Source organism: Phyllostomus discolor, chromosome 13 (genome assembly GCF_004126475.2).
Source record: "Phyllostomus discolor isolate MPI-MPIP mPhyDis1 chromosome 13, mPhyDis1.pri.v3, whole genome shotgun sequence".
Classification (NCBI taxonomy): Eukaryota; Metazoa; Chordata; class Mammalia; order Chiroptera; family Phyllostomidae; genus Phyllostomus; species Phyllostomus discolor.
Genome location: NC_040915.2, coordinates 41260668 through 41281500, shown reverse-complemented (window position 1 = coordinate 41281500; position 20833 = coordinate 41260668). Strand labels below are relative to the sequence as shown.

The window sequence follows — 20833 nt, the reverse complement described above, 5'->3', positions numbered from 1 at the left end:
AGACACAGGAAAAGCATGTGCCTCCCAATGGCCCAGGGAGCACACCCGGCCCAGGGAAGCTCTGAAACTACACCCAACAGGCAGGCATCCCCCAGCCCGTCACTTCCTCTGGAAACTGGATGCTTCTGTGAACATCCGTGTACAGGCTCTGCCCAGGGCCTGGCACCTGGGATGGCAGTTGCTCCACAACACGGAGCCCGTCAGGCCTAGCACCCGACCCCACTGCAGGGCGGTTCATGTCACCCCTTTTCGACGGCAGGAGTCACACAGCAATTGCTAGCGTCACAAACTGCAGCTAGGAAACACACTGACTTCTCCGAGGCCAGAACAACGTTCACAACTGTGTCGGGAATGAAAGGAAATGACTGACCAACAGTCACCGAACATGGCTTCAGATTTGACTAAAAACAGCATTTTGCCTGGTCACAGGTGAGAGGTCTTTCTGAAATCTTAGAATTATTGCCACATGGTCTTAAAAATGATTCCTTTCACTAACTGGTTCTAAAGGAACTTCGTTGCCGGAGATCTCGCTGGGACCAGGCTGCCCAACAGAAACAAACGGGGAACAAAGGCCAAACTTCACAAGACAGGAACAGCAGTCGGCAGAATTAGGGCAGAGCACTCCTTTAATGTCCATCTGAATATTTACAGCAACACACAGGGCAGTAAGGTAAGAAAAAGACAGATGAGCACTGTGAATGTGTCTACTCTGATTTCTTCTGAGAACAAAGATGCCATTTAAAATGCTGCTGGAGTTTACAGCAGAACATTATTTTCTGTCTCACGCAGATTGTCAGCGATACTACATGTGAAAACACCTGGTGTAATCATAGAAATTTTAAATCTGCACCTTTATTTGAAAGACAGCCGTCTTTATGAATGAAAAAGAATCTTCATGCCTACTCAGCATCACTGTACATTCTCAAAAATCAAGTCCAGGAAAATAAAAATCATTTACAAAAGGCACTGAAGTTAGCAAAAGTGCTGGTAGTTTTCAGTTGGCTCCCACCCTGGACGTCCAGAGTGCGGCTCTGCGAGCAGCTGCCTGTCACTCTGTGGAGTCTGTCCCTGGGCGTCTGGTGTGGCACTGGGAGCGTGACTCCCACAGTCTGCACTGAGACCCCGGGGGCGGGGCTGAAGTAAACCACACTCAAATCACTGAGCCAGTCTCAACCCCCTCAGAAGTCAACCTCTAGTTTCTGTACTAAAATGTGATGCTTTTATAACAGAAATCCAACTGGAGCAAGTTCCAAAATATTCTGAGTAAATTCTGAAACATGAGATCACTTCAAAGCCAGGAAACAACTGTGTGCCCTGCCTGGCAACAGAGGCAGGCGGGCTCCGAGCCGGGGCACAGCACACTGCTCGGGGCCGCTGCCCAGGCCTGGTGGCGCACGCAGGCCTCCCAGGGCCCCTGGCTGGGTCTGAGAAAGCAGCTGTACCTCTGTCCAATCAAGGGGAACCCCAAAGTAACTCCCCCACCCCAGAAAAGGAAGGTGGACACAATTCACCTCAGTGTCCAGAACTGAGCTGCAGTAAGGTGGCTCCAGCAGGGGGCAGCTCCTGGCGCGGCCGACCCCACCTCCAGGCACGGGTGGTGGTCTGTGGGAGCACAGGTGGCCTTGGCTCCCAGGCAGTCACACATGCAACCAGGACAGTAACCACGTCTGGGTCACTGCCACACTGACAGATTCCAAAATCTGGTACCTGAGTCTGCTTTCACCAACTTCTCCCAAAGTACCAGATACATAAATTTTATACAGAACATACACATTTTCTAAAATACTTTTACTCTCAAAATGATTAATAAATTAATCAGAATATATCCTTTTTTTGGTGAATTTTAGCAACATACACGTTATCCTTCTTTCTTTAAAAATAAAGCAAGAGCCGCGCAGTGAGCCCCAGCCCTACAAGGATGCGAGCTAGGCCAAGGGCACCATCCTGCGCAAGTGGCCCTCGTTGGCAGGGCTGTAGCGCCCAGGGCTGCCCAGGCAGGGCGAGTGGGGGGCCAGTCCCGGCCTCCTGGGGCTGCCTCCTGAGGGACCACTTCTCCCTGGGCTGCAGCTGGGAGGGCGACTGAGGTCTGGCTGCTGAGACGTCGGCTTCCCTTTTACCGCAGGGCTTGGCCAGCTGAGGAAACCGGAAAAGGTCTGTCAGTGCACGTGGGGGTGGGTGTCAGTGCACGTGGGGGTGGGTGTCAGTACACGTGGGGGTGGGTGTCAGTGCACGTGGGGGTGGGTGTCAGTGCACGTGGGGGTGGGGCGGATTAGAGGCCACGAGGGGACCTCCTGCACCTGAGCCCAAAGGACCACTGCGGCTACAATGAGAGGCCCTTAGAACCTCAGAACACAGGCCTTGAAGTTTAAGAGCTCATTTGATTGTCTACGTAAATCCCACATGATCATGACCAGGAACCCTGGGTGCCCCCCATGCCCTCCCTTGTCAGAAGCACCCCTTCGGCTTCTTCACGCACTGCAGACCCCCCCTCTGAGGTGCCCCCAGCCATGGACACATGTCGGGGAGCCAGACACCAGCTTGTCCAGTGTCCTGGGGGGACCACCACAAGCACGCGGGTCAGAACTGGGGGGCCCCAAACTCCAGTGCCAGCAGACGCCGGGGCCCGTGCGTACCTCTGTCTGGCAGAGGGCGGGTAGTGCAGGACGGCGCTCCTCCACCTGTGCACGGCAGGGTGCTGCTGAGGGTCCACGTGTGCACACTCCAGAGCTGCCAGCACGTCCCGGTCCAGCTTAGATGGCTCCTCGCTGGAGGGCGTTACCGAAGAAGAGGAAACGAAGAAACATGTGATTAAAAACAGACTTCTGGCAGCACTGCATTTCTTTTTCTTCTGACTGATTGATTTTGGGGGCACAGCGGAGAGAAACATCAATTTGTTGCTCCACTTATTCATGCATTCAGTGGTTGATTCTTGTATGTTCCCTGACTGGGGACTGAACCTGCAACTGTGGCGTTCCCGGGACGACACTGGAGCCAACCGAGCTACCCTACCAGGGCAAACCGCTGCACCCTTAGCTCATAAACCCAGCACAGGGGCAGACCTGGGCTGGTCCCCCACCACCATCTTAAGCACCAGCTGTCAGGCACAACCCAGGCTGCGGAGGGGCCGAGGCTAAGGTGGCAGAAAGGACACGTTGGCTTGGGAGAGCGTGCCCCCAGGACCTGCCCTGCCGTGAAAATGCAACTCCATTTCCAGTTCTGAGAACCGTTGACCTGGGACAGGCCGCCACCTGGGGGGCGGGGACTGACCCCCAGACCTCTCTTCCCAAAGCAAGCAACATTCTTAGGACAGTTCCAGTCATTCTGGGGATGTCTATCTCCCCAGGAACAACAGCAACACAAGGACAAGCTGAAAAGGGCGTGTCTCCTACCAACCTGAAGATCCAGCCGAGACAGACTGAGCACCTCAAGGAGCTACACACCCAACACGTGTGGACAAGTGGTGCGTATGAGGCCAGGCTGTGGGCAGAGGGAAGCTGCCACACACACTCGCTCCCCCACTCCGTGTCATCGAGCCTCACGCCCGTCCTACAGCGTCTCCCCGCACACCCCCCCAACTCATACCCAAAAAGGAAGAGCCTCCAGACAGGCTCCTCCATGGTGGGGGCCTCTGCGGGCTCCGAGGGCGCAGAAGTGCAGCTGTGCTGGGCCTTGTGTCCAGGACTGTGGGGACCCAGGCACAGGTTGGCGATCCCTGTCGACATCTCGCTGTCTGTCCTCGCCTGGCTGTTTCCGAGTCTGCTGGCAGCAGGAGGCTCTGACGCGTCCCTGTCCATTGCATCCGCTCCTGATGTCAGGATCTTCTCATCTCTCGTGTTCACACTTTCATTTGGTGTCTCAGAAGGGCCACTCCCTAGATTCTGCAAGTGGAGCTTATTGAACTCCACCGCCAAGCTGCGGACAGGCGACGGGAGGGCCTCCTCCCCGCTCGTGGCCTTTGTCCTCTTCCCACCCGGGATCTTGCTGCCACTCAGGGGGCTGCAGCACCCATTCCTGTTGGGGGGACAGGTCCTCTGCTCCAAAGGAAGGATGTTGCACCCCAAGTCTCCCAAAGCCTCCACTGTGGGCTGGCTGTTGTTTCGAGCTGTGTTCTGTCGATTTTTAACCTCTTCCAAGCTCATGACATTGTCTTCACTCAGAAAGGCCTCCCCAGAGGTGGAGTCGCTGCACTTCCCACGGCGGCCTGTGGGGGAGACAGAGCAGCCCCTCAGGGGCGGGCAGGCAGTGGAGCCTGCACAAAGCACGAGCAGCACAGTGCAGACCCCATGACCACCCAGTCCCTCCTCAAAGCCTCCCGAGACCCCAAACGAAACCACCCGCCATGCTCGAGGGGCAGGGAAAGCAGGGCCCTGGAGCAGAAACAGAGCCTCCAGGAAGATGAGAAGGACAAGGCCAAGGGCAGCCACAGGTAGGGCGGGCTAGTGCCTGGTGTCTCCGTCTAATCTGTGCGAACACAGGGCAGCGGCAGGCGTTCCTGTGTGTGCAGGGACATGCTCGGGTCCACGGCCACAGGGCGGGGTCCAGGCCAAGAGTGCAGGGACGCCACGCGTGTCCTTACCCAAGGCAGAGGGGTTCTCCCGAACACGGGCTTCATTTTCTCCTGTGTCTCGCTGGGACCCTCTGCCCATTTCCTGCCGCGTGAGATATTCCTCCAGTTTCTGCAGGCCTTCCTGGGAAGACAGGTCGACAAAGCAGCCCAGGAAGTCCCAGTACTCGACCCAGGGGTACCCCAGGTCGTGGGCCAGGTCCCTGTAAGAATAAAGCGTAAGTGATCAGTTGTGAGGCCGGAACAAAAATCCCAGAACCGACAACAGAAAACAGCCAGCTAAGGCAGAAACCCTGGTTACGGTCTCATCTCACCCTAAATCTGGGGCAAAGACAGGACTCTGGGTCCTCTAGCACAGGCGAGCAGCTCACTCGTGGGGCTCTCAGGGGATAGAACACGCCAGTCACTGGGGCGGAAGGAGCCCGCAACCAAAACCAGCTTCACCAACAAACCGTACGGTGAGGCAAAACAGCACAATGCCGCCAACAGACGGACCTTTGTGTTTTCATAAACCAGTGATATAAAGTAGGAAACGATTCTGGTTTTAGCCAGGCACATGGAAATTTAGAAGTCCTTTTCAAGTTTAAGCTGTAAACCTGAAACTGAGCACATATTTTAAGAAAAAATTCTAAATCCGTTCAACGATGCTTTATTTGATTACTCTGTAATTTAGCTCCCTGTCACTGGCAGCTTCTGGCCACCCTGAACACCCCGTGTTCTACTTTCCCCTTCACTGCCAAGGAAGCACCCAGCGCAGGGCACTCCTTCCAACACTCCCCGCCCCTCGGACACAGGCTGCGCAACCTAGGGAGGGCTGCGTGTACAAGGCCTCCAGGGAACCAGAGCTCCAGGAAGAGCCTGGAACATCCCAGTAAATGCTTCCCGGGGATTCTGACTCTGGAGCAGACGTCACTGGCCTTTCCACCCGCAGTTCTGACGCACCTGCCCGCTCTCTCCATGCCTCTTTCTGGGTCCGACTTCTTGACATCGTGAAAGAAGCCCGCCTTCTCTCGAGGCGGGGTTTTCCAGAGTCTGCGAAAACCTTCTGCCTATGAAGAGAACGCATCTCGAGCTGTGTCATGCATCCAAGCTGCTGGAGAACGTGAAGACCCACCAGCACCACAGAGCCAGCTGGGTACTCCCAGGGTCCTTCCCCTCCTCCCAACACAGCCTGGACGACATGCCCACCTGCCTTGTAGCTGAGAGAGCTACAGGGGGCCGCATTCTGACTGAAGTGTGGCGGGGGAGGGCCCTTCTCATTCCCTGTGGCTCTGGGTGGGGCGTGGGGTCGGAGCTGCACCAGGAGGCCTGAGGAGGAGGAGGCCTCGCCTGGGAGCACAGCACCGACCTGCCACCCAGAGGTCTCCAGGCTTCTGTTTCCCGCCACACGAGAGAAGAATTAATGCCTGTGTTTTAGACCCATTAGAATTTTGTTTTATGCAGCTGACTCTAATCCCACTGATGCCACTTGTTTTTGGAGATATTTTATAGTTGCACGTAACTATTCAGAATTTTTTCAATGAGATGAAAGATTATACAGGCCACTATATGTAACAGCTCAGAAGGTGAACTTCAAAGCTTCCAAGTGGAAGTTTCCTTGTGACAATGCCAGTCTGCACCACTGGGAGAGACAGCCCAGCTAGACCGGCCACGCCCTGTGAGAAGGGCTATCAGAACTCAGGGGAGAACGTGGTGACCATGGCATGGGAAGCGTCGGCCCAGGTAAATGTCGCTCCTGAGGTGCAGGCTCCCCACCATGCCCGTGCTAGTGGCCAGTGAGGAGCAGGACCAGGACACTCCTGTTTCCCCAGCGAACCTCTGAAGCCCCGTCACTCACTCGCTGGGGTCCCAGGAAGACCTGGTCTCTGAGACCAGATGCGGGGCAGAGGCAAGAACACCCAGCACTTCTGGTGGGGATAGCCAGGAGCTTATTCCAGAAGCTTCCACAGCAGCTCACCTTGGCTGGACTCAGGGGCCCTGCGAAGGCTCTCAGGGTCATAACGGGGTCCCTAGGGCTGCTTCCACCGTGGCTGATGTGAAAGGCCTTGGCCGTCTGGTCTGAAGACCACAGCTCCCCGATCACTGGGGACGACATGTCCTCTGCTCTCAGGAGCGGCACGTAGTAGTGACCTAGGGAGACACCAGGGCTTGTCACGTCTGCAGAGACGGCTCCTCGCCTCAGCACACAGGTGGGGGCTTCCAGTGGGCAGCCCAAGAAACAACGTGAGTGACCCCTGACAACACAACAAGGCCGCGAATCTCTGGAGCTGAAGGGGCTGCACAAGAGGCCAGATGCTCCAGGCTCCGTGGGTGAGCCCCACGCTCTACCTCGGTGGGAAAAGGGAGGGAGGGGGGCGCAAGCATCAAAAAGAGGGACTGTCTTCACCTCCCCTCCCAGGTCCCTGTCCTTTCAGCACGTCCCAGTTCTGGTCGCCGACCACCTATCTCTAACCTGACGGGCACTCGCAGGCGCTGCGCTGGGAACTCAGGACAGAACAGAGGGAGGGCACGGGGAGGTCACAAGCGACAGTGTGGCCAGGCTGCAGGGGACAACATGCACACAGCTGGTTGGCTGCCCAGAGCCAATGAGCCTTATGTATGAAAGTAGGAAGTGGCAGTAGTGTCTGTTCAATGCAGACCGAGTGACAGGGATCTGGATAAGGGAAACGGAGAGAGAGGACAGAGAGGCAGTCAGTGGAGGTCAGTGACCTCTGGCTGCAGGTGACGAGGAAAGGCCCCTCTGCTGTGTCACCTGAAACTCCCTGGAAACACAGAGGAAGACAGTGGGAACAGCCCCTTTCCGAAACCAGCCATCTTCACAGTCTGGAAGCCTGACAGCTACAGGCCAAGGCCCACGGGCTCCCGACCAGAGAAACGAGGGCCCTGAGAGTGAACGTGAACCTCCACAGGGCCGTCTTCAAAAGCTGAGCAGGCAATCCAACTCCCGGTCTGAGGGGTGGGATGCAGAGCTGGCCAGGCCTCAGGAGTGGGGGCTGCCCAGGGAGCGAAGGGAGGAGCTGCCCCACTCTGCCAAGGGTGGGGGCAGGGCCTGGCACAGAAAGAGGTGACAGGGAGCTCAGGCACTGGCCCTCCTGCTCGCATCTACCCGAGAAAGGTCAGATACACCTGCCACATGAGCCGTCTGCAGAGGGTGAAGGGTGAGGCACATGACCGACAGCTTGGTCTCTCAGAACAGCTCAAGGGGTCAAAGGAGGGACAGTAGGAAGACAGAGGTGGAGCAGGAGCTGGAGAGTTCAGGAAACAGGGTAATGAGGATGAGGGCTGACACGTGGAGCTCATGCATAACCCTCACTTCACGCCCTGGACCCTGCCAGGCTGGGACCTGCCCAGTCATGCCCAGCAGTGGGCCCCACACCCCCGCACCAATGCCCCTCCTTACCCTTTAAATATTCTCTGATCCGCTCCTTCAGTTCCATGGATTTATTTTTGCTTCTTTCACAAATAACCTATTTTAAAAAAGAGTTATGTGAACTTCACTCAAAATCTTAGTTTACCACATTTTCTTATCATTAAAGTTTTATAAATCCAAGTTTTTAACTCAACAAAATAATAGTACCTAATGCTCAATATTTCATAAAGCCCACCACCAAAAATTGTGTCCTGAACAGTTAAAATCTTTCTTCCATAACGTTTTGTAACAGCTTATGTTGCCAGGACAAGAAAAACGCTAAGATTCTGGGTGAATTTTATTTCCTTTCTTCACGTTGTTCTCCATTTGCTAGTGGTCTGCACGGAGAAACCTTCGAGTGCACCATGGAGTGGAGCACGGTGCACAGACAGGCTCATGGTTTTCGGCCGAGTGCCGCTGCCCGGGAGCCCACTCTCTGGCAGGGTCGACACACAATAGCCATGTAGCACGAAACGCCAATGTTTGCTTTTTGCAATTACAGGAGTCAACTTTGTCAGCCCTTGAAGAACTGGAGTGACAAGAACATCTTTGCTAGAAGAGAATCAAAACTCAGTAACCTTCAAATAAGGAAGACACCACGATACGATCATCCTGAGAGCCTGTGAGAACTAACTCACAGCACGGCTGTGCAGTGCACCCTGGGACAAGTGCAACTAAGTGTCTGTTTGAGTCTGTAACTAATTGTGAGAGGTGTCAAATGTTTTTGAAATGTCTTACCAAAGAGCATTTTATATTAAAATATATACATATGCACAGAAAATGCCAAGTCAGATATATGCAAAGTACTGTTAATTTCTGAGTTGTAGAACTGTCTGGATTTTCTTCTTGTTCACGTGCACTCTAAACTTTCTCCAGAAAGTAGGCACGTGACCCCAGCTGTTACAAGGAAGGCGTCTGCTACCAGAGCAGAGTCCTCACAGGTCACATTCCCAAAGGGTGGGCAGGTCAGGCCAGGTCAGCCAACAGCTCCAACCTCGGTCAAGTCCACTTCCCAGACACAGGCAGGGCTCAGCCCTCGGCGGCGGCGGCGGCGGGGGGCGCAGGGTGGCAGCACGGGCACATTTTGCTCAGTTGCCAGCACAGAGCATGCGGAGGCCTACATGCCTCAGGTGGGAATATCTGGGTGGGGCTTAGGTCAGCACCTGGTGTCCCCTGGGCTGCACCTGTCAGCTGTTTGCAGCATCACCATCCTCATCACCACCCTTACCATCACGACCATTATCACCATCACCACGACCTTTGCCCTCTCTGGCCCTGGCCAACTGAGATATGTACAGAGAGAACTCAACAAAAGACTGTGAGCTGCTGAGAAAACTGACCACCTGTTTCAGGAGAATAAAATCAGCACACAGGGCTGCGCATCCCCTCCTGGCTCCATGGCGGCCCTGTCCTCAGCAGCCGGGCTCTAGGTGAGTGTGAGCGTGCACACGCGTGCACACACACACACACACACAATCCGAGTTGCTCCTGGCTTCATGGTGGTGGTGATCACAGACTGCAGTTTTACGTACTTTCATTTCTAATGCCACACAGTGAAAGCATTTTAATAAAGTACTTACGTCTTCAGGTGTTTTACCACATTTATTCCGTGGACGTCTGGCAATCAAAGGGTGTGAAGAAAGCACGTTGACCACACCTGCATTCCCAAACTTACAAGCAAAGTGCAACGGTGTGTCGTAGCCCTGAGAGGTGCAGAGGAAGAACACGTTTACACTCCTTCGTCTCGTAAGGTTGCTTTACGATGAAAACAGTTACTCAGTATAAGAAACAAAGTCCCCGAAAACAAAGACCTTGTTTTTATAACTGAGAATACTGGCGGCTACCACCTATCCACTTCTTGCTAGGGCTTGAGCCCAGCACAGTGCCCTGGTCACCATGTATCTAGTGCCCAGGTGCCCAGGTCTGGTGGGAGCTCACAACGGAGTTGGGGCGTGAAAACTGCTCAGTGAATAGCAGCTTTGACAATTCAAGGCCTGGTACGATGTCTCACAACTGATGCTCAAAATGTGAAATAAACAGATGAAGGCAACATCCAGAATAAAGCAAAGTCTATGAAATTGCTCTGTGCTCAGAGAAAATTCTCTGGCAGCTAATGCCATTGCAAACCCAACAATCCAGTCCTGGGTTCCTCAAAAATTAAAACCAGAAATACCTATGAGCCAGTAGCTCTGGGTATTTATCCAAAGAAACACAAATCACTAACTTAAAAAGGTATATGCACCTGTGTGTTCCCTGCAGCGTTATTTACAGCAGCCAAGATATGGAGACAACCTAAGTGTCCCTTGAGGAAAAGGATGTGGTGCACACGCACAATGAGTATTACTCAGCTCTTAAAACAAAAAGCACCCCCCGCCGAAATCCTGCCGTCCGTGACAACATGGATGGACTGAAAGGGTATTATGCAGAGTGAAGTAAGTCAGAGAAAGACAAAAGCTGAATGATTTTACTTTTATGTGGAATCTAAAAAATAAAATAAACAAGGAAGCAAAACAGAAACAGACTTATAGGCACTGAAAACAAACTTATGGTTGCCAAACGAAAGGGGGTTGAGGGGCTAGATGAAAAAGGTGAAGGGGGCCCTGGCTGCTTGGAGCTTCACCTCAGTATGACCAGGTTGAGGGTTCAATCCCCAGTCAGGGCACATACAAGAATCAACCACCGAATGCAGTGGATTCGGTGGAAAATAAGTAGAACGACAAATCAGTGTTTCTCTCCCTCACTCTTTCTCTCTAAAATCAATAAATTAAAAAAAAAAGTGGAGGAATGACAGCCTTCTTAAAAAAAAGGTGAAGGGATTAATATGTATAAATTACCAGCGATGAAAACAGTGACAGGATATAAAGTTCAGGACAGGGAACATGGTCAACAGTATTGTGACAACCGTGCCCTGGTGTCAGAAGGGCACTAGACTTATCGAAGGGAACCACTCTGTAAGTTATGTAAATGTCTAGTCACTATGCTATACACTTGAAATTAATACAAAGATAACTGAATATAAACCGTAATCGGAAAATAAATTAAAAAAAAAAAAGAAAAAGATTTTAAAAGACAATATTCCCAAATAAAGTTACAACGGACAACTCCCCGCCCAAGTTCACAATGCCTCTCAAGTCCCTCACTCGCCGCTGTAGTCCTTCCCAAGGGTCCCCGCTGGGGCGCCTTCCACTGCTACCTGCAGCCCAGCGGCCCGAGGGTCACAGCACCCTGCCTGGTAGGGCACACCTGTGTGTGTGAACGGCTCCTTTCCCAACCACCTTTCCAAGCCCTCTGAGCTCACGGGGTGCACGTCTCCTTGCTGACCCTGCACGTGCAGGGACGCAGCACATACTCAGAGCCAGGCGCATGGGTCTGGTTTCCACGGTGAGGCTGGCCGTGACGTCACTGAAGAAAGAGGCGGTGCACTCACCCCCTTGTCGGGCGTATTCAGGTACAGGTCGAGGATGTAACAAATGCGTTTCTGCAGCATGTCCGGGGAGTCATCAGGGTACATGAGCTGCATAAACTCAGGGTTCTCCAGCGTCTCAAGAGTCAGCTGGCAGATGGAAGCCTGATTCTCTCTGGCAGCAACATGCATGACGTTGTACCTACATCCCTCCTAAGGCAAGAGCAAAGATTGTGAGTTTCATTTTTGTCACCCGAGGTCTTGAAACTAACAATGCTGGACACAAGCTCACCTGTACAATGGTTGGGTTGTCCCCAGAACCAATCAGATACCGGGGGTTACTCCAGACAAGGCTGGAAAAGGTGTCTTCGTCTCCCTGCTCCACAGCTTTTCGCAGTTTGGAAGTGAGGTCCTGTGTACGGGGATTCTTATAACTGTTTGCTCGTTCTTTGTTCACGGTTTCTGACTCGGATGAGCACAAGCCATCTGTTGTTGAGAGACAGAATTTAAGAACACTTAACTTCAATAAATTATGTACACAATACAAATCTGAAAAGGAACTAAAAATAAAAGAAAATATTAAAGATAAAGGTTGAAATAATTAAATAGAAAAAAACCAGTAATGGCAACAAGAAATAAAACAACAGCTAAATGAAACCCCAAAACTAGTTGAAAAAAAAACTAATATATAACCCTTTGATAACCTGCCCCACAGAAGCCCCCAGTCCAGCTGAGAGAAGCAGGGAAGAAACAGGAGTGCCCGGTGACAGCAGGATGGTGCCCTGGCAGCCAGCAGGGGCACAAATGCGTGGCAGCAACGCACGCACGAAGAGCAACGACCCGCTGGGATCCAGCCGGGAAAGCTGGGACGGGGCAGGGCGCTCAGTCAGAGGAGCCGGGCAGGGGCACGTGGCTGCTGGCATCACCCCAGATCTGCAAAGCACAGGGAGTGACCTTAAAGGCAGTGAGCCAAAGAGACTTCGGCCAGTTTCATGCCAATGCCTGGAGAAGTCTGGAAGATATCCTGAGGGAGACTTTTGCAAACAGCACAGAGGGAAGCCCGTAAGGCAGGGGTGTCAAACGCATTTTCACCGGGGGCCACATCGACCTCGTGGTCACCTTCAAAGGGCCGAATGTAGTTTCGGGGCGGTGTAAATGTAACTCCTCCCTGACAGTGAAGCGAGAGGTAGGCACTGCTGCGGGGCAGAAACCAGGTGCCAAGCCGGACAGAACAAGGGGGAGGGCCGGGTTCGGCCCGCAGGCCTGGTGTTTGCCGCCTGTGACCTAAGGGCTTGAAATCCTTCTGGCTTCCAAGCAAGAATCACCTGTGTGAAGTCAAGTAGGGGACAGAGGAAAGAAAGCAAATGGGACTCTGGACAGATGGCCAAATGTCTGTGAGGAGGGGCTGCCTCTGGAACCCCAGCCAGCCCAGGAAGCAGGACAGCTGGGAGCTCCAAGAGTGGACAAGACTGAGGCCAGGGCTGCGCACACAACCGATGACAAAGGTCTCCTCACAAGACCAGGTTCTGAGCCGAGAGGTCAGGCTTCCAGCTAAACGGATGGTCTGGGTCAAAGCTGCTGCCCCAGTCCTAGAAGCAGGTGTAGCTTCAGGTGGGAAATAGGCTGGTCTTGGCATCAGAAGGTGCCCCAGCCCTGGCTGTCGTGGCTCAGTGAACTGAGCTCCGGCCTGCGAACTCAAGGGTCGCCAGTTGGATTCCCAGTCAGGGCACACGCCTAGGTTACAGTTCAGGTCCCCAGTAGGGGGCGTACGAGAGACAGCCACACACTGACGTTTCTCTCCCTCCCCTTCTCCCTCTTCCCTTCTCCCCTCTCCAAAAATAAATCAATAAACTCTTTAAAAAATGCCCCTGAATGCAACAGGCAGCAGGGAGAGAGGAAGACAGAAGGAACAGGACAGAAGAGGTGACGGTGGCCCTCGCGGCTTCTCCCACAGCTCGTCAGTGTCGGGGCCTAGAGTAGCTGCCCGGCCCACTCAGCCCCTGTCGCCTCCACCCTCAGGGTCCCGGCCCCCCCAGACCAGCCCAAGGACCCATTCCCTTCCAGCTGCTCCACACCTGGACTTCCCTTCCCCGGCAAACTGGACTTCTCCTAAAGGCAGGAGAAACTAATTCCCATGTATCAGGAAAGACAGCCAAAATACTTCTGGGCAAAGCTGATAGTAATGCCACGCTGTAAACAGCTACATAACCTACCCTTTGACCCACCACTGCTAGAGAGTGACGCTACTTTCACAGAAGACGGTAGAGAAGCTTTGCTTGGAGAAGGGAGATAATCACAAATCCCTCGAGCGAATCTCTCGGCATCTTCTCTGCTTGAAAAAGCCTTAAATCGGGATCCTCTGATCATTTTGGCAGCTTGCAGCGCTTCCTTCTTGTCTTCGTAAACGTGAACCCTTTCTGGTGGGACGCAACAGAGGGAAGGTGGAGACGAGCGACGGGAGCCGCTGTCCTGCAGCCGCACCGAAGGCCCAGGAGCCCCCTGGCAGCAGCTGCTCCCCGGCTGCCCGCCCGCCTCCTCTCTGACATGAACGTTTCATGGCTGTGACACAGGGAAAAAGTGCTTCGCTGGCCAAAAGAACACAGTAAGCTTGATCATGTATGTGTGTGGATGTAAATAACATGATACATTTTTATACATATATGTAATTTTATATCCAAGGATATAAAATTCCATATTAAAAATAAAATTCATGGGTTAATGACCTAAACAAAAATAACAAAGAAAGCAAGTTTTAAAACTATGAAGGTATTAGCAAAACAATGTAAGAAAATTTTAAACATAATTTTGGGTGGGAAATGCCTTTTTAAGCATGGAAAGGAACCCAAAATGCATGAAGAAAAAGAAAGTTCTGATTATATAAAAATATTATAGTTCTTTAGGGGAACTATCACAATCAAGTTCTATATAAGACTCTGAAAAAATACATAACATGCAAATGATAGACCGGGATAAAATATTTTTAACTGATATACCAGAAGAATGGTAATGCCCACTGCCCAATAAAAACAGTCAATAGTCCTGGCCTGGTGTGGCTCAGTGGACTGAGCTCAGGCTGTGAACCAAAGGGTTGCTGGCTCAATTCCCAGTCGGGGCATGTGCCTGGGTTGTGGGCCAGGTCCCCAGTAGGGGGTGTATGTGAGAGGCAACCACACATTGATGCTTCTCTCCCTCTCTCCCTCCCTCTCCTTCTCTAAAAATAAAATAAAATAAAATAAAATAAGTAAATAAGTACCTCAAAAAAAAAGGAGGGAGATGATTAATTAACAAATAGTAGCCAGCCAATAAATATTTTATTTTTAAAAATTTCATATATAGATTAAAAAAATTTTAGGAGAGTTCTATATAAAAATGCCAACAGTGGTTAACTCAGAGTGATGAGATTATGGTGGCAAAATTATTCTTTCTTCTCTAACGCTGGGATTTTTAAGATCACCTCATCCCTGTGGTCAAAGCACCCCCTCCCCGTGCAAAACACCATGCGGGTTATATTACCATTTCTCGCTGGGGCATCCTCGTAGGCTGGACACACCCCATAGTACAGAGGCGGCCCAGCAGAGGCCCTCGCCACAGTTTGGGGGCCGCCGACCCCGGCCACAGCACTGCAGGGCATTGCGCAGGTCCGAGACTCCAGGTCATCTTCCTCCGGAGGACTCAGGCCCACACCGTAACAAAGATCTCTGTCTTCAGGAAAGCTGACCTGCTCGCGAGGGCTCCCCACGGCAAACTTTGAAGGCCTCTGCGTGCTCTGGCAGAGAGCTGTGGCACCCACGGGGGTCTGGGTGGGAAGGTGCGAAGGCGGGGTTCTTCCACACTCTAACAGAGCCTGAGCCAACTTCTTCTCAAAAACGAACCTTGTAGTTGAGGTAATGGGTCCACATTTCAATCCGGCCTTGACAATTTCCTCTCTGAGGTCATCCGGATTCAGGAGTTTCAGTCGAGCGAGGATGGCATCCATTGTCATTTCACCTAGGCCCAAAACAACACAAACCAGTTGGCTGTCTCTACATATATCTTTTTTTTATTTACTACCAATCAACCAAAGAATGCATAAATAAGTGGAACAACAAATCGATGCCTCTTTCTCTCCCTAAAATCAGTTTTTTAAAAAAGTGGCAAAAAAAGCTGGCTTCAAAGTTTCATTTTAATCCAGTGTTTCTCCATATTCTCTGGAGTCTGTGAACTCCCTATGAGAATTTTCATTATGTTTTTTTGTTCCCAAATCTATCAGAACACAAACAAAATTAAGATACACAGTTAAGGCTCATCTGGATAAGAATCTTATAACCTAGTACAATTACACAACAGGACCACACTAACATTCCAGGCAGGGGAAACAGGCACACTCCCTTGTTGCTAGTTGGACTGTAATTTGGAACAAACCCCAAGGAAGGCAAGTGAACAGCTTCCATCAAAACTCCAACTCCAGAAACTTATCCTACAGATACATTTGCACTTTATCCCATAAGTGGCAGAAGTTACGCAAAGATTTAAAACAGAGGAGCCACATGGCTCTAGCAGTCCTTTTGCTCATAGCAACAACAAATAGCTCATGTTTAACTTTTTGCCTGTCTTTCCACGTGCCTGGTGCTGTTGCAAGCACTCCACATGCTTGAAGATATTGAACAGAAACAGTAACTCTGGGAGGCCTCACCACTCACTGCTCACCCCCACTTTACAGACGAAGAACCCAAGACAAACAGAAGCTAAGGAACTTGTTCAAGTCATAAAGCTACCGAATAAATGGATGTGAGCTGGAGCTGTAATGAACACATTTGGAGAAACAGCAACTAAACCCATGGAGCACAGATTTAAGTGTGGTCAGCTAGCATCAGCAAGGAACTGAGCCCTGTGATTAATGGGGCTTGAGACAAGGGCCTAGACTGGAACAGGAGGCCTCGACAGTGGACAGATCAGGTGCCATGCGAGGGCCTTGAGGGACTGCAGCCAGCCTGGACAATACCTAGATTCCCAGTCCAGGTGCCCAGGAATTGATTTCACCTGAGGCAGAGAATGCCCGACACAGAACAAATGGAGATTTAGGCACCGAGCGCTGGAAACATCTGTCGCACACCATGTGGGCACTTCAGTTTTCAAGTCTGAGAGTTAGAGGACAAGAGGTGCAGAGGGTGAAGGACAGACCCAGAGTCCTCAGCACACAGGTAGTGGTCACAACACCAAGAGGCTAGACCAGGGAACCACACACACACAGACAGGGAGCCTGAAACGGAATCTGAGCAACACCAAGGAGTAAAAGGCAGGAACATAAAAAAAATTGGACATATTAACATCAATATGAAATATTAACATCAAGGAGGTGATGGTTTAAGAGGTGTTCACAGATGAAATGATAGGCCTTCCAGGACTGGTTTTAAATTACTCCAGCAGAACAGAGGGCCGGTGACAAAGAAAACGAAATTCGAAGAATACCAGCTGCAGCTGGACAATGGGTACGGGGGCTCATCATATTACCCTATCTATTTTTGTGTGTTCCTCTTCAAAAAAACTTTTTATGATGCCCTCCCCTCACTGCAAGATTTCAGACACGGCTGCTACTTATTTGCAAAGCAGAGCCAGTCTCAGAAACAGCGACTGTGACGCACAGCCCCCGCGAGGAGGGGGCCTGCTGGGCGCAGCACTCCACCGGGAAGAGCCCCTCCTCGAAGTCTCTGTGCACCTGATACCAGAGCAACTGAGATGGCTCGGTGATAAGGACCTGGCAGGACAGGGACAGGGCAGGTCCAAGCCACACACAAGGCCAAGTCCAGGGCTAGGGACACACTGGGGAAGATGCTGTGAAGAGAGAGGAACTCAACCCCTTCCTGACAATATTCTACTTTTCATACTATCCCTGTGTCCTTACTCTGAAGCCACGTTTTTAACATGTCTAAAGGGGACTTTGTCCTCGCAACTAAGCAAACGCTAAACAGAGCAATTACACTGCACTGTACCGTATCCCTCACTGTGTGACCGTGGGCAAGTCATGTAAACTCTAAGTCTCCGTTTCCTCATCTGTACAATGGACACACTAGCTCTCCTTCTTAGGTTACAATGCGAATTAGATAAAACAGTATGTGCGAAGTCTATGCCACTGAGTTTGACACCAACAAACTATCCACAAATATCAGCCACAGCTAATGAGCTAACAAGGAATACAAGCTTCTAATTCTGCAAAAAGTACACTGTTACTAATATTCGTACAACCCACAGGTATCTGCTCATGTGTGCGGAGGAAACGAAGGACGAAGCAGAACCTTGAGGGACCAGTTACCCCTCGTGGGGCAGGTGGAGCCGCACAGGAAGAGCAGTTCTTCAGAATGTGACTCTATGTTCTGACTTCTAGAAACATACCTAAAGAATAAGTCAACAAACAAAGACATGGGGGGGACCCCCAAATAGAATACAAATAAAAACAAATGGGCTCAAATGTATTACAAAGTAGTAACAGAGTCCCTGGGGAGAAGGAACCCATTCAACACTAACAGAGAAACAGTCCCACCTGACTACAAACTAAGGCCAAGACTAAAGAAGGGCCAGGAACCCAGACTGGAGCTGGCAGGTGGTTGTCAGTGGCTTCGGTTAGTGGTTCGGAAGCTCCTCTATGGGCACTCTGGGGCTCAGCAGGGATCAATCATGGCTCCTGAGGTTACAAATCAGGAGAGGGAGCCTAGAACAGGGGTTAGCAAACTTCTGGAAGGCCAGGGAGCAAATTCTGAGGCTCTGAGACCCACAGGTCTCGCAATCGCTCAAGAAGAGCTATAGATGAGCGTGACTGTTCCACTGAGACTTTATTTACAAAAATGGTGGGGCCCGACTCGGTCTGCAGGCCCTGGTGTGCTGACCCTTGGGCTAGAAGTGGACAAATCTGTCTGACCCCGAGTGACTGACAGACACATAAAAACAAGAGAAATCGAGTTAGGTGTGAGGATTTAGGGGTCCCCAACCTCTGGACAATGGATGGTACCAGTCTGGGTCTATTAGGAACCTGGCCAAGCAGGAGGAGATGAGCTTGAATGAACTGCTCTTGAATCACCCCCAAACCACCCCCCACCCCTCCCCCAAGGGGTCCATGGAAAAATTGTCTTCCACAAAACCGGTCCCTGGTGACAAAGAAAGTTGGAGACCAGGAATGACATTCCCTGGTCCCCCTACCAGTAGTGTGATCATGTAAGACACTAACATTGGGGAATCTAAGTGAATCATCTACAGACTTAACTCTATTTTGAAACAATTACAAACACAAAAAGTTGAGACACAGTAGAGGTCATGCAGACCCATCACCCTGCTTTCCTCAGTGGCAACGCCTTAAACATTGTAGTGCATGACCCAAAACAGGAACTGACCCACAAACCAGACAGAGGTCTAGCTGGTTTCGGGGGGCATTCTTTTGGGTTTCTGTACGGACCCAACCATTTGCCACCCCTGGAGATCCACAATCAATCCCTGAACCGTTCAATCACCATGCACACCTCCCTCCTGCTGCACCTTTAGTCATGTCCAACCTCCTCCCGGCTGTCCCCCACCCTGCACAACTCTGATCTGTTCTACTGCTACTGTCGCTTCGAGAGTCACACGCTGCAGACCTTCTGGGGATGGCTCTGTCACTCAGCACAGTGCCCCCGAGCACTGGGCAGGCTGCTGGGGGGGGGGGGGGGGTTCCCCCCCCCCCCCCCCCCCCCCCCCCGGTCTCACTGCCGGGGAGCATCCCCTAGCATGAACCTGCCAGTGTGTTGAACACTCACCCCTCAAGAGACATCTGGGCTGATTCCAGTTTTTGACAATTAAGGATAAAGCTGTAAAATGTGAACATGGGTTTCTGAGTGAAAACGAGTTCTCCAGAAGAAATGCCCCAGAGAGCGGTGTGGGTTCCATTCTCCGAGAAACTGCCTGTTTTCAGAGTGGTCACACCTTTAAGGTTTCCACCAGCAGTAACAAGACCCTGTTTCTCAGCGTTTGCATTTTTTTTCTTTTAGCCGTTCTAATGGAGTACAGTGATACCCCACCGTGCATTTATTTGTGTTTGGCCAGTGACTGGTGGTGCTCAACATCTTTTTTCCACATGTTTCTTTGCTTTGTACTATTTTTGTTCACTTCTTAGAAACCTAAAATCATTTCAAAACGACAAGCGAAAAACTTAAAAAGAAACTGTAATACAAAGAAACACCGAGCCTCAGCCCTCCCCATCCTGTGTCTGGGAGGTTTTCAGTCCCGGGCCCTGTCCCGATCGCGTAACTGGGCGGAACAGCGCGCGGCTGAAGGTGCCGCCGAAAGCTTTGTTAAAGGGCGAGCGCAGGCGGCCGGCGACGCGGCGACGCGACAGCACGGACGCGGGCTAGACCCGGTGTCCACAGACGACGTCCCCGCTGGGATCGGCCCACCACCGCGGTCGTCCCCACGGAGCCCGCCTTCTCGGGGCTGCTTTCTCAACCGCGAGGTGTCATCCCCAAGGACACCCTCAGCCCCGAAGTTCCAAAGCGAAATTTCGCTTTCTGTTAAAAAACTGCACCCTTCCGCAGGAGCACTCGAGAAACTTGAAATGCGGGCCAGGGAACTGAGGGCGCGAGAACGAGGCGGGTGCGGGAGGCGGAGAGGGCGCAGACCGCGTGCGGACACGGGTGGGCACCAGACCAAGGGAAGCCCAGACAAAGGACGCCAGGGGGCTCCCCGGCAACGAGATTCGGACGGGCAGAGAGGCCGACGAAACGGTCCGCAGACGCGGGGCGGGCGTCCGGCCTCAGCGCCGGGCCGTCGTCTGCACCGTAAGGACCTCGGAGTGCTACTCCCGGGCTTTTCCCAGAACAGCACCCCCAGGTCGGGGTGGGGTCCGTCCAGGAGGCGGGGAACCGAGGGGCCTTACCTGGGTCGGGTGCCGGGTCCACCATCGCGTGCGGTGGCGGGGCGGGAGACGCGTCCTGGCCCAGGCCCCGCGGCCGCCTCTCCAGCCGCCACACCAGCCAGCGAACCGCGAGCAGCAGCACCGAAGCGCCCAGCAGCTCCCAGGCCAGCGTTGCCCACTCGGTGGCCACCAGCCGCTGCCACAGCATCGCCACCGCCCTCCTCTCCGCCGCGGCTGCCGCCACCGAGGAGACCCGCGCCCCTCAGGACCCCGCGTCTCGGGCTGCCCACGCCGCCGCCTGACGGCGCCGCCGCTCCCGGGGTCGGCTGGCGGGGGGCCGCGGCTACGCGCACAGGCCAGGGCGCTCCCACCAGCTTCCGGCGACCCAGCGAGGGAAGTGCGACTGCGGCCCCCCGCTGATGGCACCGGGCGGGCGAGGGCACACGGCCAGGCGTGGCACGGGCAGCCCCGGACGCGGGGTCCTGAGGCGGGCGCGGACCGGGGGCGTGCCCCAGGCGGGGGCGTGCCCCAGGCGGGGGCGTGCCCCAGGCGGGGGCGTGCCCCGGCGGCGGAGCCCTGCTGCTCCTCTCCCCACAGCGCCTT

General features: G+C 52.8%; 1 protein-coding gene across 2 annotated transcripts; it reads right to left on the bottom strand.

Moving 5' to 3' along the window:
• Window positions 1–608: 608 nt before the first annotated feature.
• Window positions 609–20499, bottom strand: ANKLE2 (ankyrin repeat and LEM domain containing 2). Of its 2 annotated transcripts, none has more exons than XM_036014498.1 (13): window positions 20252–20499; window positions 14890–15363; window positions 13602–13793; window positions 11669–11862; window positions 11401–11589; window positions 9554–9676; window positions 7965–8031; window positions 6522–6694; window positions 5507–5613; window positions 4577–4767; window positions 3583–4201; window positions 2634–2765; window positions 609–2133 (listed from the first exon to the last, which is right to left on the bottom strand). In XM_036014498.1, the coding sequence occupies exons 1-13, from the start codon at window positions 20436–20438 to the stop codon at window positions 1926–1928; spliced, it is 2856 nt and encodes a 951-aa protein (XP_035870391.1). In that variant the 5' UTR covers window positions 20439–20499; the 3' UTR covers window positions 609–1925. The 2 variants fall into 2 exon arrangements, with proteins under 2 accessions (XP_035870391.1, XP_028359389.1); XM_028503588.2 differs by having other exon boundaries at window positions 13590–13793; window positions 20252–20498.
• Window positions 20500–20833: the final 334 nt, after the last annotated feature.